This window comes from Perca fluviatilis, chromosome 3 (assembly GCF_010015445.1).
Source record: "Perca fluviatilis chromosome 3, GENO_Pfluv_1.0, whole genome shotgun sequence".
Lineage (NCBI taxonomy): Eukaryota > Metazoa > Chordata > Actinopteri > Perciformes > Percidae > Perca > Perca fluviatilis.
The window spans coordinates 27,355,922-27,378,422 of record NC_053114.1 but is presented as its reverse complement, the minus strand read 5'-3'; the positions used below and the strand labels follow the sequence as shown (position 1 = coordinate 27,378,422).

At 40.1% G+C, this 22,501-nt stretch overlaps 1 protein-coding gene across 2 annotated transcripts in view; it reads right to left on the bottom strand.

The window, feature by feature from the left end:
- prtga (protogenin homolog a (Gallus gallus)) overlaps positions 1–22,155 on the bottom strand; it is a 33,100-nt gene extending 10,945 nt beyond the window's left edge. For both annotated transcript variants that reach the window (XM_039794354.1, XM_039794355.1), the window contains exons 1-10: positions 21,971–22,155; positions 20,308–20,610; positions 12,211–12,355; positions 11,885–12,018; positions 11,265–11,561; positions 9,317–9,476; positions 8,669–8,916; positions 6,690–6,854; positions 5,597–5,902; positions 4,527–4,715 (exon numbers count right to left, since the gene is read on the bottom strand). In XM_039794354.1, the coding sequence (XP_039650288.1) occupies positions 4,527–4,715; positions 5,597–5,902; positions 6,690–6,854; positions 8,669–8,916; positions 9,317–9,476; positions 11,265–11,561; positions 11,885–12,018; positions 12,211–12,355; positions 20,308–20,610; positions 21,971–22,037 (2,014 nt within the window). In that variant the 5' untranslated portion in view covers positions 22,038–22,155. The remainder of the gene's footprint in view (positions 1–4,526; positions 4,716–5,596; positions 5,903–6,689; positions 6,855–8,668; positions 8,917–9,316; positions 9,477–11,264; positions 11,562–11,884; positions 12,019–12,210; positions 12,356–20,307; positions 20,611–21,970) is intronic.
- Between the last annotated feature and the right edge of the window lie 346 nt (positions 22,156–22,501).

Here is a 22,501-nt window from a genome sequence, read left to right as displayed (position 1 = left end):
TTTTCTATAAGATTCTTAAATCAAGGCTGCAACTAACATTTATTTCTATTATCAATTAATCTGTTGACTATTGTTTTATTTGTGAAACATCAAATGTTCGTACCACAAATTCTCAGAGACAAAGTTAACTTTTCCAAATGTTTTCTTTGGTCAAACCAACATTCCCAAACCGAATGATATTCAGTTTACAGTGACATAAAACTCACACAAAAGCAGCAAATCCTCACAGAAGGATAGAAACACTAATGTTTAAAAATGTTGCTTGATGAAAATACTGAAATGATGAATCAATGACCAAAATGAATGCCAATTTTCAATTAATCCACTAATTGTTTCAACACTACCTGATATAGCAGTGGAAGCAGAACCAGAGTTGCAAAATAGAAAAGTGGCTGCATTACTACACATCATATTCTTAGAGTGCTGAGTTCTGCTCGAGTTTCCATTCCTTGAGTGAAGTGACTGTTCTTCCCACTGGGATACATCTCACATGGCCTTACTGACATAAATTATGCAGTTTGTATTAAAGGGCATATTTGAGCCATTTGTGGTCACCCCTATTTACAGCCCAAATGCAGATCCTGTTGGCCCCTGAGGTTTTTGTTCTGCCCTGCGAAAGGCCCCCCAGGCTGCAGCAAGTCAGGCCTGAACAGGGGCCGTAAATGTCAACTCCTGCATGAACCATCACACCAGCATCTATCATCTCTCGCTCTCTTTCCTTCCCCTCTCTCTTTTGCCCCTTACTCACAAATCAACACACAGACGCATGCTGACACACACACACACACACACACACACACACACACACACACACACACACACACACACACACACACACACACACACACACACACACACACACACACACACACACACACACACACACACACACACACACACACACACACGTAAAGAAGTTAAGCACAAAATTACCTTTCAAAATGATGGTCAGAATACAAATCTAGTTTTTACACTAATGCATATTTTGCCTTGTGTTTAATAATACGAGTGGACAAGATGTACGTAAGATGGCCTGCAGCTATGAGATAATAAATCTACAGTTGTGCACACAGCGCTGCCTGGTGCCAACAGGTATGAGAGGTATTTAAGCCTCGACTACGACAAGCAGAGAATACACATGCGAGGAAAGGTCACATCACTGTGTCATTTATACCCAACTGGAGCCTCTCAAACACATTCCTGTCTCTCAGGGTGTGCTTTCAATCATCTGGATGGGTCATAAGTGATAATTTAACAGCCAGCTCAGAGCATGTCCCTCTGCAGGCATACACAGAGCTTAATCAGCAGCGCCCAGTTTTGCCACAGCTGACAGTTCAGAAATCAATGTTATCGGCAAAAAGGGATGGCTGCTGTTGGATTACAGGAAATACCATTTACAGTACAAGCAGATTTAATTTGCAAAGCAATCCCCTGCTGAGAAAATTCTACAGTCAGCATTTGGTAGTCTAGGACTATACTAGAATGCATCAGAAGTAATTTACCAAAAAAAAAAAAAAAAAAAAAAAGGAAACTCATTGTACCGGAGGAGACCAAAATATTTGTCAACGCAATGATTTAAGCATAATAGTAAAGTGCAGGAAGAGAGCAACATGTACACACATTACAAACAGAAAAGTCTTCCCACAAGATCAACTACTTCCCAATGTTATTTCACTGTTACAGTACAACAGAGACATTTAATAAACTGAAGCCCTGTCCACTCTCTTTTTTCAGGCCTTTATTTCAGTAGGACAGCTTAGACTTGAAAGGGGGGAGAGAGACGGGGAAAGACACGCAGCAAAGGGCCGGAGGTCAGAGTCAAACCCACGGCCCCTGCATCGTAAACCTCTATATATGGGTGCCTGCTCTACCAGGTGAGCTAACCAGGCGCCCCTGTCCACTCTTTCCATTCAGGTCATGTGCTCATTTGTGAGTAAATGTCAACATTACTAGGTGTCATTATTTGAGGAGACCAACTTGCAGTAAATAACATGTTTAGCAGAGACAATCACAGCATTTATTCAAAATTAAGTAGTCCAATATTTTATCTAACACTTCCTAAAATGAATATTCCCTAATGGAATATCATTGACGACACAGAGTTGTTATTATGCTACACGTGTGGATCAGAAGATCTAAGGTGTGCCCCAACTCTTCCCCTGATCACTTTTAAAGCGAGTCTATGTAACATTTGAGTCAAGAACATATTCTTCCCCTTGCACATGAAAAGTGACACTTATTAGCAATAAAATGTATCCTGGCTCAATTCATTAGGCTCAGAGGTTTTGCTTCCACAGCCTTACTTGGCCTGGTATGACCAGCAGCTTATGGTGACTAATGTTAGCAAAGTTTAGGTACAGTAGATGTTGCTATTAAACTGACATTACTAACTTTTCTCCATTTGTGCTACCTAGATTTTAAACATATATCAGGATTGCCTCTAAATTCATATATCTCTTTACATTTCCCTGTATTCAATTTATTAGTATATAGTATAAGTTTGATTTTAAATCCTTTTGAAATGAAAATCGTTCAAAGATTTTAAAACGCCTCTTGTATGTATTACGCTATATCAATAGATTTGTGTTTAATAAATGGTGAAGTGGTAATAATAGCAAAAAGTAATGTCTTGAAGAAGGAAGTTATAATTGGTAAAAAGCATTTAGTCAGATTCCTCCCAGCACAGCAGGATTTTCTCTGATGCAGGATGTGTTGCCACACAGGAGGTCAGATGAGGCATTTTACACCTCTCTCCTTGTGCACAGTGCTGCAGCTAAATTCATGAGAAAGAAATCTCAGAACCGCCAGATAGTGAGCTCACAAGACATGCTCATTGTTTGGCCTACAGCTCAGTTGGTGAGAGGCTGCATTTCCTTTAGGTCTTGGGTAATAAACCATCTTTGTGGCTCTCAAACAGCCACAGCTTCAGAAGCCAAACACAATGAGAGTCTTTGATGTCAATGCTCCTCCAGCAACGCTGCTCAAAGCAGTCATAAAACACATAATAAATCTGCCTCCACAAAATAGCTTTCCTCTCTTCAAAACACAGCCCTGCTAAGCTCCTTTATCAGAGAGGAACAATACAAGGATTCTTTTTATTCAGCTAAAGCTCTAATTTTGATGTTGCTAATTTTTTTAATTGGCTTAATATTTATCAGCAGCTTCCTCTGTCTCGTAGAACATTTATTCAACATTCAGAATAATCTGATGAAGGAAGAGCACTCAGACTGCAAATCTCTTTATATTAAATACACACCAATGCAACCATTATGACAATTACATAAAATAATAATAATATGGAAAACATTTAGTTAATAAAACACAAATTGAACTGAATTTAGTGAATTTTTTTATGTTATTTCTTTTTGAAGATTTTATCAAACTAGCATCCCAGGTATGACTTTATATTTAGCTAAGTCAGTTTAGTAGATATTGTAATTTTATCAGTATTAGTGTTCATCATTATTAATGTCAATATCATCAGTAGATCAGTAGAAGCATTAAAAGTAGTGGTGTTTAACCCATTGAACTAAATATCTAACAAACTAAATGCCTGCAGCAGTTAGAGTTAACACCTAAAGTAATTTATAGTGCCTCCTCATCTTTCTTTCTTTCTGATCCCGTTCAAGCACAGAGCTTTCTGATTAACAAGTCAGCTGCTGACCACCTGGTTGACCCTTCTAGCCACAGATGGTCAGATGTCCGCTGCATTGGCCTGAGCCCCCTCTCCTCTCTCGCACAAAAAAGCCAAAATAAATGTGACCTAAAGGCCAGAAGAGCTGTGATATGTCCAAAACACCATCCAGCAGCTGCTGAAAAGACACACACACTGAAATCCTGCACTGAGGTTGGGAGGTCATGGAAGAGGGATGTGGTGCTGTTTAGTTTCAACGCTCTGCTTGACACATGACGAGACTTATGCCAATTAATCACTCATAAGCTTAGCTTTCAATAAATGCTGCTGCTGGTTTTAACCACCACAAACTATTTAATAAAGCTTGAGTAAGCTTAAACATTTTAAATGACCATTAAGACATGCAAGCTTTAATTATAAAATAAGAACAACTTATAAAATCTTTGGGAGTGTCTTACCCTCATTTGTAGAAATATGTGGGTGCATGCTCAAACCTTTCTATGTTGTCATAAATACTCTAATATGCGAACAAGAGTAGTTTAGCTGCCGCTAGTAAGGCCAATAATTACACTAGTTTAGGATGTAGATAGCACAAATATACCTCTTCACAACAAGCAGTATTGATAGGAACTTGTACTTTAAAGCACAAACAAGTTTTAGGATTTGTAAGAAAAGTTTCTTTTCAGCAAAATGCAAGTCTATGCAGCTAGATGCTCTAAAATCTTATCAGATCATCCACTGTATAAAGGGGACTTCCAAGGTAAATATGAAGCTTCTGTCGTGCTGTTGAGTGCTCTTGTTTACAAAAAACCCAATGAAAATACTGTCCTGTGTCCTGCAAACCAAGGTCCAGTGGGAGCAGGTAACTCAAATGATCTGAAACAGAACTCACCAAGGCCACTGATGGTGTATGTATTATCCAAGGCACGCAGCTGATGCGGGGCCCTCTCTGACTGGCTCTCCTCATGGTAGAAGAGTCTGTAGCCTTGAACACTGACTGAGTTCCTGGGTGCCAACTGCCAGCGCGCCAAGATAGTGGTGCAGTTTAAAGGCTCCAAATGCAGCTCGGGAGCCATCGGAACTTAAGAGAGAAGAGTCAGAAAAATAATTTAGATAATAAAATTCCGAGATGGATTACAACACAAGAAAGTATCCTCAAACAGTCTTTTCAGGTTCATGATAACAAAAACATTTTGGATAAAAGTCCATGTGATTAACTGTGAATAAAACAAAAACAGTGCTGCTTCATAGACATTGTTCTGCTATGTGTACTGGTATCATTGAAGCTTTTCAGAAAACAGGAACTTGTTCTTAGAAAGGTGGAATCTCGTTACCAAGTTGTTTCCAGTGTTTATGTGAGGGACAGAGGAGGTTCCTGACCAGGAGTTTTCTTTGAAAAGTGAAACTACCATCTAAAGCCTTACCAGCTGTGTCACACTCAATGCAAACCAGAGACAACCACACTAGCGGTCAGGGGAGCCATTTCACACTTTTTTTTTTTAGGAATGAGGGGAATAAAGTTTACCAACAGAACACTCCTGTCTTGAGTTTAAACTGGAGACAAGAGGGCAATAGAGATGGGAAGGAAAAACAAATCCTCCCCTCCCCCGTCTCAAAGCTTCAGATGTGGCTCTAAACAGCCATATACCCTTTCCCACCCAAAGGCCTGAGCTCTTTATGACCCATGACTGAAACCCTTCCAATGTTAACTGACAGTGCAGGGCAAAGGTCACAGAGTAACAAACGGAATGCCTTAACAAGATTACGAGTGCAAGCCTCTCTCTCGTCTTAAGCACAAGAGAAAAGTTCTGTGATAATTCAGCTTTTTGGGTCAACTTCCTGTATCTGTGTGTGTGTGTGTGATGATCATATGTTGTGCCTGCATGTTTGAAATTCTGAAAATCACAAAATCTTTACTTCATCTTAATTAAATTATGAAGGCAACTCTTCCAAATGTTGTACCTCGAGCACTGGATGCCTTCGGAGTGCGGTGGGACGTCCAGGCAGACTGCTCACCCCACCCAACGCTGGTGGCAGCAACAATACGCAGGAGGTAGATGGTGTCAGGCTGCAGGTTTTCCAGGAGATACTGGGTCTTGTCTGCAGGTAGCTCTATCTGTGAGACTGTATTCTCAGTGCTGGTGCGATAGGACAAACGGTAGGCGGAGACTCTGCCACGACTCAGCTTGCCTGGAAGGGGCTGCCAACACACCTGGATGTCCATAGGACTGCGGCTGGTGAGGCTGAGTTCAGGGGCGCGGAGTGGAACTGTGGACCGACAAGACAGACAGGTTAAGACCAAAAGAACTCCTGTGAGCCAAAGAAAAGAGAAAAGTCACCCCTGATGCTTTGAACAGCTGTTCCTTCTGTACTAAAAAGGAAAAGGGTAACCTTAGGAATGGGTTTTGAAAGCTTCAACTTTTCCCAAACATATTAGATTACTGTTAAATGTATTTTGATAACCATACACATTCAGTGGCCTCCCCATGAGCTACTTTAATTGGTACATTAAACCCTGAAATCAAGAACTTTAGTTAAGCATGAAAAAGTGCTTAAATAAACATGAAAAATGTCACCTGTGTTTAATGTGTAACATACTGCACCAGTCCAGAGGACAGGGTTCAGCAATAAGAAGATAATATACCCTAAGAGGCAATATAACTTTGCCAACCATTTATATCGTAGTGATCCAATTCATATGTCTGGTTGTATAAGGCCATTGTGGGCAATGTTGCAAATCAATGCAGGGCTGTTTAATGGATGTATTTGATTTTTTCCCCCCAATCGATTTTCCAGAAAATTAACCATACCACGACATTTAGCAACATAAAATTATTATTATAAAATAATATAATTCACTGCAGTAAAAAAATTCTTTGAACATCCTCTGAGCTCCCACTGAAATAATATTTAAAGATCGATAATAGCAGTTTGTCCATTACCTGTCGATCTCACTCTCTATATATGACTTGATTCTGATTTTGTATTCACTGTGAGAAGGAATATATTGTTTGTGACCTTCACTAAGTCTATGTCACTAATTTAGTCTCCTCACCATCCTCAAGCGTGTGCTGGAACACATTGTCCGACATACGACTGGCTCCCATGGGCATGTAGGCCACCACGTAGAAGGTGTAGTTGCGAGCCGGCTCCAGGTCATCAATAATGTAGCGAGTTGTATCATTTCCAATGACAACTTGATATTCCTCATTGTTTAATCCTGGACAAATGACAAGATCGTAAAAATAGTTTTATATCAAAATCTACCAAATCAATACTACTTCTGGATGAGTTTTTATTTTTCTAAAAAGCAATCTGCCCTGTCTTGTGATAAAGAAAATCAGTTTTTTTTGTATTTAATTTTTTTTTTTACATTTGGTTAGATAAATTACAGCATATTAAAGATTTAAAATATTTATAAACAAAGCAGGAGATCAAAATCCTACTCATTATCAAGTCCACAGTTTTTCAAATGACCTATTGTGTGATAGTCATTTAATTAGAGCAGATTAGCAAAGTCAAAAGATGTATTTGTCCCAGGGAAAAAGATTACCTGGTCTGATTTCTGACTTGGTAAACAAGGTACTTGAGGAGTAAACAAAAAAGCTTTCTCCGTAGTCTGAATGTCTCAGTGAGCCTCAATGAAAACTGTAACAAAGTCTGCCTTCCTGTCCAATTCACACCCTCCCATGGCCCTCACAGAATACACACTTTTGGACACTCCATCACACGGGCTAATTAGTTCCTCCTTTCATTAGAACCTCCATTTAGTGCTGGGCTCTGTAACCTCAGAGAATGCAGAGTGTACTGTCTGAAACCCTGTCAATGTCAATGAACAGCCATTCTCTGTGACTGGGTCCAAGGAGATTGTGTCGCTATATCAAGTGCAGAAAAATTCCAGGCAGATGCCAATTATTCAGAGAATTTGTTTAACTTGTTCTTTTTATGTTGACCTCCTTATCTCCAACAAAATCCAGCAGGTGTTTCTTTCTCTCTAGTTGAATTCTGTACATTTCACCTCCCCAATGGAAGTCAGTGGCATTATAATGAAGTGCAGTGCTTGAATGAACAAGCTGAATTTTTTTTCTCAAATGTTGCATTGTTTGAATGTGACTCTTGTTGTTAACAGCAAGAGTTCCCAGGAAAGCTGAAAGGCTTTAAGACTTTCCTACTGCCACACTACAGCCCTTGTGCTTTATGTGAATAGTTTTGTGTGCATCCTGCATTTTATCAGCCAAAAGGAAGGGACCCTGCATCTTGAAAGGCCACAGGGCTAGGATCTAGGATAGAAGACTATTGAATTGCATTGAATTGAACTATTCCTGTTTGTCAAGAAAAAGCTGTTGTTCTTCCTTATTTTGGAGAGGAATTTCTTTTTTCTTCCCTTGACCTCTGCCCACCAACATAAGCATTAACAACACATAGTCATCTCCCACAATATACTTTCTAGACAGGAAGTGGCAGAATGTAAGTTCGTAAACTTCTATTTTCTGAGGATTTAAAGGGTAACTCATTATTAAAGAGTTTAGAGGTCTTAGGGAGTACTCATGCATATCTGACAAATGTTGTATAAGCTCCAGAAGGAGCTGTGTGAAGACTAATGCATTAGAGTTTGAAAATGAAAACAATCTGGGGGTGTGGAGTAAGAAAGAAATTAATTACTACTCATTTCTGCTTGAGGCTAGCGGATCAAGGCTACATTAGCCGATTCTAGCATAACACAGCCAAATCTCTGACCAAACTGTCGGCGGTCTGGTTGCATTGTAAGTAATTTAGGTGCCAGGTTTTAACAAGGAGTAATAATGGACAGAACGACAATAACTATGATCCTTTTTGTTGTCAAGTGCCTATTATGCATCCATCAGTGTTATAGGAGTGCAATGCTAGATCAATGGAGTTCTCTATTAAAGGCCACTAACATTAAATACCTAAATATATTAACGGTAACCACTAGATATAATATCCCTGTGTGACAAAAAGACAAAAACAATCTGATCCCTGTTGTCTCTTGTTTGTTTTTTACGCACCACTCACCTTCAGCCTTCATGTAGTGCACTGAGTAGGCAATAACTTTATCTGCGTTATACTGAGGCCTCTCCCAAGCCAGAAGGATGGCGGAGCTCGACACAGTGTCAGCTCGGAGATCCCTTGGAGCACTCGGCCGATCCTCAGACATCACCACAATGAGCCTCGCCATGGAGAGGACCGACCCCTGCTCGTTCTCTGCCTGGCACTGATAGATGGCATCGTCCTCAGGGATGATCTGGTTGATGACCAGTTTGCTATGTGACACAGACACACACATGTAAAGAGTATGCAAACAGATGGCTTCATCCTGAGGCTCCTTTACCAAGGTGTAATCATTCTACAATTACCATTACCAAGCACTGACAATTGAATAAGAAGCAAGAGCAAATTATAGGGAAACTAACTGAAACCCCATTTGCACTGCTGTTAATTATTCAGTTTCCTTTCCACTGTAGGGACAGTTGTGAATTATTTATTTAAATTGGTCAACAAAGACTGTCAAACAAGCGTATAGTAAAACAGTAAAAACACTAAAAGGAGTTAGGTTTCCTGTTTTCATTATCTCTGTGCATACAGACGCAGATACATGTGACTGGCCAGAAAAGGGATTTATGGATCTCAAGAATGATCCTTTAAATGGAAGGAGGAATATACCTGTTGTACATCTTAATTCGACCATTGGATTGAACTTTCTCTCCATTCTTAAACCAAGTGATTTCAGGCGTTGGAACTCCTTCAGCTTGACAGACAAAGCGGGCGGTGCCAGCACGTGGACGGGTCAGGCTCTCTGGCCACTCAACCAAGGAAGGTGGTGCTTTAGAAGAAGAACATCAATGAGATATACAATATATCTCAGTATATATATATATATATATATATATATATATATATTGGTCAATACAGTGCCTTGCGAAAGTATTCGGCCCCCTTGAACTTTTTGACCTTTTGCCACATTTCAGGCCTCAAACATAAAGATATAAAACTGTAATTTTTTGTGAAGAATCAACAACAAGTGGGACACAATCATGAAGTGGAACAAAATTTATTGGATATTTCAAACCTTTTAAACAAATAAAAAACTGAAATATTGGGCGTGCAAAATTATTCAGCCCCCTTAAGTTAATACTTTGTAGCGCCACCTTTTGCTGCGATTACAGCTGTAAGTCGCTTGGGGTATGTCTCTATCAGTTTTGCACATCGAGAGACTGACATTTTTGCCCATTCCTCCTTGCAAAACAGCTCGAGCTCAGTGAGGTTGGATGGAGAGCGTTTGTGAACAGCAGTTTTCAGTTCTTTCCACAGATTCTCGATTGGATTCAGGTCTGGACTTTGACTTGGCCATTCTAACACCTGGATATGTTTATTTGTGAACCATTCCATTGTAGATTTTTCTTTATGTTTTGGATCATTGTCTTGTTGGAAGACAAATCTCCGTCCCAGTCTCAGGTCTTTTGCAGACTCCATCAGGTTTTCTTCCAGAATGGTCCTGTATTTGGCTCCATCCATCTTCCCATCAATTTTAACCATCTTCCCTGTCCCTGCTGAAGAAAAGCAGGCCCAAACCATGATGCTGCCACCACCATGTTTGACAGTGGGGATGGTGTGTTCAGGGTGATGAGCTGTGTTGCTTTTACGCCAAACATAACGTTTTGCATTGTTGCCAAAAAGTTCGATTTTGGTTTCATCTGACCACAGCACCTTCTTCCACATGTTTGGTGTGTCTCCCAGGTGGCTTGTGGCAAACTTTAAACGACACTTTTTATGGATATCTTTAAGAAATGGCTTTCTTCTTGCCACTCTTCCATAAAGGCCAGATTTGTGCAGTATACGACTGATTGTTGTCCTATGGACAGAGTCTCCCACCTCAGCTGTAGATCTCCGCAGTTCATCCAGAGTGATCATGGGCCTCTTGGCTGCATCTCTGATCAGTCTTCTCATTGTATGAGCTGAAAGTTTAGAGGGACGGCCGGGTCTTCGTAGATTTGTAGTGGTCTGATACTCCTTCCATTTCAATATTATCGCTTGCACAGTGCTCCTTGGGATGTGTAAAGCTTGGGAAATCTTTTGTATCCAAATCCCGGCTTTAAACTTCCCCACAACAGTATCTCGGACCTGCCTGGTGTGTTCCTTGTTCTTCATGATGCTCTCTGCGCTTTACACGGACCTCTGAGACTATCACAGAGCAGGTGCATTTATAACGGAGACTTGATTACACACAGCTGGATTCTATTTATCATCATTAGTCATTTAGGTCAACATTGGATCATTCAGAGATCCTCACTGAACTTCTGGAGAGAGTTTGCTGCACTGAAAGTAAAGGGGCTGAATAATTTTGCAGCCCACTTTTTCCAGTTTTTATTTGTTAAAAAAGTTTGAAATAGCCAATGAATTTCGTTCCACTTCATAATTGGGACCCACTTGTTGTTGATTCTTCACAAAAAATTACAGTTTTATATCTTTATGTTTGAGGCCTGAAATGTGGCAAAAGGTCGAAACGTTCAAGGGGGCCGAATACTTTCGCAAGGCACTGTATATATATATATATAATGTTTTCGAATTATGAGTTATTAATACAAAATACAAACTATGAATAAATCTTTACCTAACACAGTGATATTGGCTGAAGCGACTGTATAGTTTCGAGTGCCAGGAGTGGTAGCTCTGCACATATAGACTCCTCCATGCTGAAGTTTGATGTCTGTGATAATGAGGTTGCCATTTCCCAACACTTTTGTGTTATAAACATCAATAGACTTGCTGTCCGCTCTGCTCCAGGAGATGATGGGTCGGGGATTGCCTGTGGCCATGCACTCCAGGATGGCACTCTGGTGCAGCGACACTGAAATGTTCTGTGGCCCGGCGATGACGCGTGGCCTCTGGGGAGGATGGGGCTTGGGAGCTGTAGTGAGAGGGAGGAAGACAGCTTTAGTGCATGTGGTGTGATGTGACGGACATTGTAGATTCAGGTAAAATGCTATCTCTCTGTACTGTCCCTTTAGCAAAATTAAGCATTCCAACAAACTATTTACCAGCGAAACAAACCAGTTACCTTACTGCAGTATTGGTTTTAATATGATAATACTTCTCACAATTTTCACCCATCACATATTCCTTTTGCATAGATTTAGGTAAATGTCTACAACAGCTCTAGGATGGATATGTTACTATTAAACTGTATGTTGATGCCCTTTACACAACACATTTGCAAAATGGTTGACACACCTGCGGTGACACTGAGGGTGGCCTCCGTGCTTCGGCGGCGGCTGGCAATGTTGGTGACGATGCAGCGGTAATTTCCAGCATTTGCCCGCTGCACCCCGTGGATCTGAAGAACACCACTGGGCAGGACTGTGATTCTGGATGACAGAGATATGATACAGCATTTATCACTTTCAATATGGCGCAATTACACACCAAATATTCACAAAACTGATAATTGATAAGAATAGATCCAGATTATATTCCATGTCCCACTTTAAAATATCTGCTGTCCTTAAAGTATGTAAATGTATACTATGAAGTTAAACTGAAAACAACAGAGTGCATACCTTTCAGTGGCAAGGGGTAATGTGACCCGATTGAACTCCCAAGTGATGATGGAAGGAGGGTGTGCACTGATTTTGCAGGAAAACCTGGCGACTGAGCCTTCAGTCACCACTGTTGACGTTGGCTGGATTGCAAAAGCTGAGATACCTGCAGCAAAACAGAGCAACAAGAGACACATGTTGTTTTCCTTTATCTTATAGTGTATCAGAACGAGATGGTATATACTGTCTCCCAGAATTAGTAACACAGCTTTATTTATCAACTTCTCGGGGTTCCTTGCGACGCTTAGCGCCGCCCATGCAGATTGCGAATGGTTTAAAGACATGCCAATAAAACAGCACTTTCTCTCCCATCCCAGAATGCTGTGTGGACTAGCCAGACCCTCCTCCGCAGCGCTGTGCAGGAAGGTCTAGCAATGAGAGACTACTATTAATATAACTTCTATCACTATTATCTGTACTCTCAAATGCTATTATAAACATAAAGTGTGTGTGGCCGGTTCTACAAGTTATATCCAAAGGATCATTATCTTATTATCTATTTCTGAATTATTTCTTTCCAAACATAATGATGTATTTCATAAATCCTCCATCTCAGTCAGATCCAATGGATGTCAAAACAGAGATGCCTATTACCTAAAGCTACAGACCCGCTGAGTGCTGCAGGAAGGTGATGACTGGAGTGGAAAAGCTACATCCTGTGTGGATAGGGTTTCCTTGAAACTGAGCTGTTGTCAGCCACCAGCTGAGCAGCAAGCAAATGAGGCCGAACATGAATTACAATAAGGCTTTTTATAGTAAACTGAAAAGCCAACAGGCGTTTATGCATTTTATAATGATTTAAGTTGTTTTAGCCCTTTATGTTAATGAATGCTCTCTTTGACAGCAGTTCCTCCTGGGCAGTAAAAGTCCTAAAAGCCATTAAGGTCACCCACTGCTGTACTGCCCCCATCTGTGCTCAAAAAGATGCAGAAGCCTGAGGCCAATCATGAAATCAATTGCACTGCTGTGATAGAATACTGAGATTACCAGAAAACACGCTAACATTTAATTCATTATCATATATCAAATAATCCATGGTACACACAGAGATGGACAAATCGATAAATTGCTAACTGTAAAGCTAATGAAATATTGCCTAAGTGAGTAACTAAACATTATCAAATATAACTCTTTGTTTTATGGAATATCCCATTATGGTGTAAATAAATACAATATTTAAAGAAAACATGAAACCAAAGGGGAAACAATTACAAACAGTGAAAATACATAATTGTCTGACTCGCAAATTGGCAGACATAGTTCTTTGTACTGAATGGGATATACAACATCCTTATCAGTATATTTTTCTACAGAGACATGCAACACCATGCCGTGGTATCCTCTGCTTTCGAGAAAGTCTACAGGGAATCCCTTCACTGCCATAAACACTGCAGAGTCTATGAGGGCCATGATGGATGGCTGCATGTGAGCAGTGCTGCCAGGTGCTGTGGTGCTAAACAGCATGAGAGCTCTGACTGCCAAAAAAAACATTGAGTGATATATGACTTGTACACAACTGACAGCGCCTTGCCTTCAAATCAAGCTGACATTTGTGGAGGAAAGAGCACCTCATTTGGCCGAGGAAAGGGTGATGGCTTTGGTTGCTGAGATAGAATTATGATGAATAAGTTGTATTGCAACTACAGACCAATCTCCAAACTCCCCATTCTTAGTAAAATACTGCAAATGGTTGTTTACAAACAGCTGCATAGTTACTGCATTAGTCTACAATCTGTACGATGTGTTTCACCAATCTGGGTGCAAGACTAACCACAGCACTGAAACAGTTCTAATAAAAGTAGTTAATTACCTAAAGATCAACAATGCTGCAAACAAACCTTCCATCTTAGTATTTCTAGACTTGACTGCAGCCTTTGACAGCGTCAACCACAACATTTTGCTCAGTAGATTAGAAAATTAAGTTGGCCTATATGGCTCTCTTCCTATCTAACAGGCAGGACATTCTCTGTTTTCCTTGACAACTTTAAAACCGGCAATTTGCTGTGGAGTCCCACAAGACTCAGTTCTAGGCCCATTACTGTTAACGTATACGTATATGGTTCCACTTGGTTCCATCATACAGAAGCAACGTACAAACGTATCTTACCATTCATATGATGGTGACACACAATTATATATTCCACTTTCACATGATAACCCCAGCCCTATAAATTACCTTTTCACTTGTCAACTTTATCAGTGACGTTAGACACCGGATGACCCAAAACTGCAGTTAAACAAAGACATGACTGAGATCCTCGTGGTAGGTGCTAGAAGTCAGAGAAAGGAGATCCACTCTAAACTGATCTCGCTGTCTCTGAAACCAAGTGAGCAGGTTAGAAACCTAGGGGTTATCTTGGATTCAAAGTTTAACTTCACAAGCTACATTTTACCACCTAAAACCTAAAAAATATTTCCAAATTCAAATCCACCTTGTCTCAGTCAGATGCTTACATTTTTTTCTACTCAGTTCTTATTTTATTTTGTTAATAATTGTTTTGTGTGAAGCACAATGAGCTTACTTTGTATGGAATGTGCTAAATAAATAAAGTGGACTTGTATTTTTGGGTCTTTTTTTTTAAATTTATTAAATGGATGTTGTTAACAGCACTTCTGTTATGCAGACTGTGAGGGAACATCCCGGGTATGTGCCTAATATTGTTCTTGCCGGACAAGAGGCAAACTCTCGTCACAATCAGGTTCTCTCGCCATAGACACATTTAATTAACAATTAATTAAATTAGTCCTGAGCTCAGCTTTTACCCTTCTTAGCTCCACTGTGGATCGTTAATGTGAAGACAGAAGCACCAAAGGCATTCAAACCCCCTCCTTCACATGCACACCCTCTCCCACCCCCAGTGTTAACGCAGGCTCGTAGAAAAACGCCATTAATGTGCTGAAGTGATGTGACTGCAGGGCATGACAGAAGAGCTGCACTGATCCTCTGGCTCACTACTTTGCCTTTCCATTCAATCAAATGATGCTGGATTGACAAACAGTGGGACGGTCATTGATTATTGATGAACTACTAAGACAAGGAGGAAAATCTGTAACTGCTAGGATTTGTTGAGCATTGGCCAGAGTCCTACAAGCTTAAAATAAGAGGCTAACCTTCTGCTTTGAGCAATGATGTTTGCCGAGGGGCATCTAATGTGCAGATGAAATTATCAACGCAAATTTGACAAGCTGTTTGTGCTTTCCTTTAATTATCTGCATTCAGCCATCTTTGTGTTACTAAATATAAAAAAGTGTCTCTGTTTATTCCACCAAAATATATGAATTTAAAACCTTGGGTCTTGTTTGCCATAACATTTTAGCCAACTAGAAGAAGAAATTCCTCAGCCTATTCCCTAAAAGCATGAAGAAACAGTTCTGACTTCTCAGCAATCTCACCTCTCACCTCTCACCTCTCACCTCTCACCTCCACAAATCCTGGCTAGCACCCAACTCCAAACCAGGACTATTGCTCACCGCTGCCTTGCAAAATTCCTAGAAATCACTCACTTTGTTCTCCAGCTGCAATTTCTTAAAACGCTGTTTTGTAATAATATCCTTTTCTGCTGTATCGATGACATCTGCCAGTTGCTGCTACTACAACAAATAAAACAATACATGTTGTCCAGCTGTTGCATGTTGAATCACAATGTTAAAACTAATTGCATGCTTGACATAAAGTGACAGTGATGTTCAAAGCTAAAGATACACAAATATGAGTCCACATGCCTTCCTGGTTTATTACAGTACATTCTCCCTACAGTCCAAACCTAAAAAGTAAAGATATATTTGCAACAGATGGGCCTGCTGATCGCTAGCAGCTCAACAAACTGAAGGTCAGTGGACAAGTCAAGCCCAAACAAAGGTTCACTTAATGGCAAGTTCCCACTACAGGACTTAGAAATACCAGGACTTAGTTTAGCCCTATCTCTTCTGGTTACTGTGGTCACTTTCTTAGCCAAGATACAGCACAGCAGAGTCTACCTGCATGTGAGCTTCAAACACCTGTAGCTTACCTGTAGTTCTTATTCAGTTAAGGGAATAAACTGCACACGGTGCCAGGACAAGATATCATCAAATTGTCAAACTGTTTTCACTTAAAGGAACAATCTGAGAAGATAGCCACATCTAAAGTAATTCTTCAACTTCCTAACAAACGGAACAGTCAATGGCGGTACATTCACTTCAATCTGGTTTTAACATTTTGGATGAAAGAAGCCATTTTTTGTGTTCAGTTATGCTGTGTTTAGCTATATTGGATGGCTTTGATGGCCCCCAACCATCATCCCCAACCCAGCCCACCACCCAGGGCCCAATCTATTACTGTAGGAGAGAGGGAGACATTAAAATTGATCATCTTCTCCTGATCCTGCAGGCTGCATGCTAAATTGATGGTTTTCAGCATCTTAAAACCTTCACTGAATCAATGAAACAACCCTGAAAAGTTTTACATGTAGGCCTACTCTTCTTATGTGTCATATTCCTGCGAACTGAAGTTTTACTCATTCCACAACTCCTACTAAAAACACTGCTATTTATCATGATCAGTGACCCCCCACTGAACATTAGTAAAAGGCTCTTGGAAAAAAAGAGGGGTGGTAAGCAAGAAAGAGAAGAATGCAAAGCTGAAAAAGCCCACAAATCAATCACTAGCTGGCTGGCAGATGTGCTGCTGCTACACAGGCTGCAGGACAGTCAAGTGACCACTGGCCTGGCTAAGAACTATTCCCATGAGCAGCATGACCTCTGAAAGCACCGAGCGGGAGGTGGGGGAGCGGTGTTGGAAGGAGCATTCATCCCCTCCTCCAACCCCTTATCTCTGCTAAAATGTTATCCAATCATTCAACAGCAACCCTTCACTTACCACACACAGTGGCTTCATTGTCTATTATCTCCATATCATAACATGAAGCTGAAGAAGTCAATCTGTAAATTGCTACATTCTGTTCCGTTTTATACTTTGTCATGGTGTATTAGAAAAATAAGTTGATGGCAGATAACAAAATAAAAGTTGTGTTATAATACGACAAATGACAAAGAAAACAAAAGAAAACAAAAAGTACACCCCACTGATGACTATTGGCAGCAACTAATCAAACTAGATCAAACTAGATCATTGTAGTAAAGATTTAGGTCCTGTGCTCTGTCTCACTGCCCTCCATCTATTGAACAATATAAAGAAACCTTTGACCTCTGGGCCTGCCGTTCAGGGGAACCATGGTAACCTTTAATGTCCAGCAGAGGAGAAAAACAAGATTCCAGGCTTTGAGTTGTCTCACTTCAGGCAATTTCATTTATTCACACCGCAGCCCACACTGTGCAAGGTTTGCTTTCGTCTTATTGGGGTTTCTAATTGTGCCGAGCCAGTATCATTCCTTAGCAACTAAAAATAATGCTGTGGTCCTGGCCTGGCTTACTATGGACACACCAGTAAGGATAAATAAACTTTGTACATGAACAGCAGCAGCTCCTTCAAATAACTTATTTAAAGCTCATTCTGATCCCAGTACAGCTTTACATATGAATAAAGTGAATAATATGAGATAACATAACATCTGTATCTGTGAGGATGACCTATTCCCTACCAGAGCTAGTGGAATGCATCATTCAAACAGATTACTCTCAATGACAGTTGCAAATTAAGTGGTCACCACAAAACAAGCACTTGACTAAATTACTTGTCATTCGTCAAGCAGCAACAACATACAAGTGAAGCTTTTTGTGGGTAATGTTAAGTTATGTACCTTATGTACCTGCGATCACATGGTGGCCAAAAAAGGAAGCTAACTCAGGAGGCAATCCCTCTACTGAAATCCCCATCAATCTGAAGTCTATTGACAAAAGTCACATGGTGAGGCTCATGTGTCACATTCCTTTTCATCGAGGCCAAATCCTTTTTCACCTTTGTGCTTTAGCAAACCCAATGTTTAAGGTTACTCCCCATCACCATCACATTCCTCAAAGAACAACTAGCAGGTCCAAAACTTCAACACATAAGCATAGGATTAAAATGCTCACCAAGGGTACCATTCCTGCAAACATAAAACATTGTCTTTCTTACCACATTTTCTAAAGGACTAGCATGACACGTTACACTATCCATCTCAGATTAAAATATGAAAAGACCTCAGGACACAGTGACACTTGGATCAAAATGTTCATAATAAACAGAATTTCATGTACAGCTAAAATTATAAAAACAAAACAAAAGAAAAAAAACTGACTTTTCAATCAAAATGTAAACTTAGAATCAATCTGATGTTTAAATTTGACAATTAATGTAATTAGCCTTTCAATGGTGAACTGGTCCAGCTGTTCTGTCCACTGATATGAGGACAAACAATTGCCTCCAAAGAAACTCTTTTCTTTTGCGAGCATGGGGGCAATGTGGACAAAAACGGTCAGAGTGAAAAGCTTTTCACTCTTTTATCCGAGGGGTGAGGCAGAAAACAATTCTGTGCAAAGCCTCCAGCCCCTATTGACCTGGTAAGACCCGCAATAAACTTTGGTCATTTAGACACTTGGGGTTAGGCAGTGGTACTGGGAAACAACAATTCACATTTGTGTGTGTGTGTGTGTGTGTGTGTGTGTGTGTGTGTGTGTGTGTGTGTGTGTGTGTGTGTGTGTGTGTGTGTGTGCGTATGTGTGTGGGCACACCACTCTCAACAACCCCCATTGCTACCTCTGTGTCCTTCAACTGAGCATTTCTCAGGTATGTGCAAATTTTATGAGCTTCCAGATAGACCCTCAAGCAGGTCTAAGTGCCATTTTAAAACAAACTAGTAAAGCTTACTGGCAGACTTTATCACCTCTTAACTTCAAACTATAAAGCAGATAAACCACTCAATTAATTAATAAACTATATAAACTTTTTAAGTACCAGAAAATATCTGAGTTACAACTGGGATCTCTACCAGAGAGCATCACATGTAGTTTAGTACAACTTCAGAATACAGTTATGCACACACCTAATTGCACTTCAAACCAAAGTTCATTAACAATTATTGAGAAAGGGCAGGCAATGTTATCAAGCTCCTATTAATCTGTATAGGTGATTGATGCTGGCCATAGAGGAAAGAAAACCATGTCTTACTATTCTATTATTATAAATTAAATTAAATTGAGAAAATCATCTTATCTTTGGCAATTCAGCAACATTTCTCAACTACTTGGATCTTCTCAACATCAGGATCACATTGGAGGAGGAAAAAAAAACAAAAACAAAAAACAGTCCTCCACTATGTAATTAAATGGAAACAAGCATTACAATCCCAGGACAAGACATGCAAAACAGCTACATTCTGCCTCATTAAATTCATTATAAAATGAAATTTCAGCAATGTTGAAAGTGCAAGTTTTAGTAGAGGGGAACACATTGCAGGCGGGGTAAAAGGGTTAACATAGCCTACATTCTGCAAAAGTGGCACAACAAGATGCATGGCCCATGGTGTGGGAGGAGGGGATATAAGGTCCCAAAAGACCAACTATGCCTGAAGCTTCTCTACTCCCCCCTTTAAAATACGAGGCCAACTCGCACAGCACTGGAGGAGAAAGCATTCCAAAAGAACAATTCCTCAAGCGATCAGGGTGCAATAACATGAAAGCCCCAGCCTGTGAATAGGGGTCATCTGCTCTTTAGCATTGGAGAGCTGGTATCCTGGACAGCTCCTGACCTTTTAAATCTGCTGCCCCTTCATTAACACACCAATGGGCATATTCCCCTTCCAAACAGCATCTTTTGGGAGCTCTAACTTTGAAGACCTTGTCCCTCTTCCTTCATTGCTACCATCAAAGCGGCCTCGAATGCAACACTGAGCAGCAAAAAAAAAACTAAATTAATAAAATAAACGGTAATGTGCATAAATTGAAATTTCCTTGGATGATTCATGCAGGGAGATTTAAATCATTCTCACCCAGTAATTATTACAAGTAAATGGTAGCAAACAGTCAGAATACAAGACATTAGACTCTGCCTGCACATGATTAGAGTTGTCCATCACCTACAAACAATCTCATGTCCTCAACACTGTTATGTTTCTAATGTGACTCCAGCATGATACTCACTTGCGATTGTAAGACGGGCTTTCTGGCTCAGGATTGCGCCATATTTGTTCTGAGCAAGGCACTGATAGAGCCCTTCATCTGATTTGTCTCCTCTTCTGCTCTCCACCTCTGAAATATAAAGGGAGCCATTGGAGAGCAGGTACACCCGTTCGTTCTCCAGCACTTTTACTCCGTTCTTGAGCCATCTGACATCGATAGGGGACTCTCCGTGCGCCTGACAGTCCAAAATAACAGCTTCTCTCCGTATGGCAGTGACATCATGGGGCTCTTTGATGAAAAATAACTCACTAAAGCATAAAACACCTGTAGAAACAGAGAAGAAAAGCATGTGAGGTTGAGGGAAGGTGGTTATCATCATGGGGCCAGCACTAACAGGAGTCCAGTAAAACATTTAAAGCATTTACACACTGACCTAACTACTGTCTTAAACTAATTTGAAAGGTGAGTTTTCAGTTCACTTATTGAAGGCTGTGGCTCAGTATCCTCTGGATGGGTATTATCTGTGTTTATAGTCTCAGATTGATACAAGTGTCACACTAACTAAAACGCCCTACTAAGGTGAAATATCACATTTGAGAGGCTTGGAGGTCTACCTGTACAGTACAGTACTTTTTTTTTTAGTAGCTTTCTTTGTGCACCACTTTAATCCATAAAGCTCATGAAACTGTTGATCCTATTAGTCCCTTTAGTTTACACAGAAACCTATTACTGAAGTCTCAGCATGAGCTTAATGTAATGTTTCATTAATGTGACCTTTATAGACCTAATATACAGACACTTTAATATATCAACAGAATACATTGCACGTTCTTTACTTCCAATTCAACTTCCAACATGACAACCTGCAACATTTTCTCCCAAATCAAAGAAAGGGACCATTCATAAAGCATCATAATAAGTATATTTAGTCTTTCCTGAGCGTATATCTCTAACACTAGCGTTTGATATTAAATTGTTTTTTGTTGGACTGACATACTGATCTGTCATTTCAGCTCTGTAATTGGATGATCCTGGTAAGAAGATCACTTAGTCACACTGTAACTAAATACTTAACAATATAAATACTGTCATTTAACTCTTGCTCAGCTAAAACTACTTATTTTAGGAATATGACCGATAGAAGTGACAATTTTTTTGGGACATTCACAGCTTTTTTATACCCTTAATATATCTCTTTATATTTACCTGTAACTTAGAACAGTACTGAATTGAAGTAACTATATTTTAGTTAACACTCCTAACAGTTAGAGATGGTTAAATTGAGTGAAACCACTGCTGGAAAATATTATAACTGTTAACTAGCCTATTTAATAACTTTATATCACATCTAACGTTAATAGCTGACGGCAAACATTCGAAGAATAACATTTTAAAGTTAGCTGACAGTTGAATTAACTTTAACTTAGCGAGCTAAAACACGACGGATTCTCGGCAGGACACCGGCTTTGGTCATAACGTTAAGTTACAGAGGCGCTTTAAACTAGCTAGCTAAGTGGTAACGTTAATTAGCTAAACGTTACTTTAAAGGTCTGCGGTCAGCTCCTGTTGAGGATCCCCAGTCAAACACGACCGGTAAGTTAGGTTACGGACAGTCAGAGTGATGTTCTAACAGTTTGTTCGTGTTTTAAATAGCTTACAAGACATAACTGAAAACGTTCCATACCTGAGATTGGAAGGAAAACCACAAAGAACAGCAACCGCTGATATAATTTCCTTTTGACAGGCGCCATTTAGCTAGTTACATTAAATGTCTGTGCATGCTAGCTACTCTCTCATAGTTGTGTCCTCCACGTGAACTGCGCTGCTACTGAGGAGCAGGAGCGGTGTTGGAAGCTGCAGGAGTGTAGTTTCCCTCCTCTGGGATGGACATTAGTCAATTAATCACGTCTGTAGGTCTTAATGAAGCTTTTAGTCCAGCGCCACCTAGCGTTATCTGTACACACTGGCCAGTTAGACCTCCTAAACCCAGTGCATCCACGTCTGCATGCAGATACACTTCAGCCCTGATCCAGATGTTGTTGGTGTTAACGTTACATGTTTGATCATAGTAAGTTCTCTTTTACTTACGTCAAATTAGCATGGAAAAATAGCATGGAAAAATTCAGATTACAATATAGCCTATACACACATTATAACACATTATATACATACATTACAAATACAAGTTCTGCGTTCTTTGGGTGAACAAAAAATA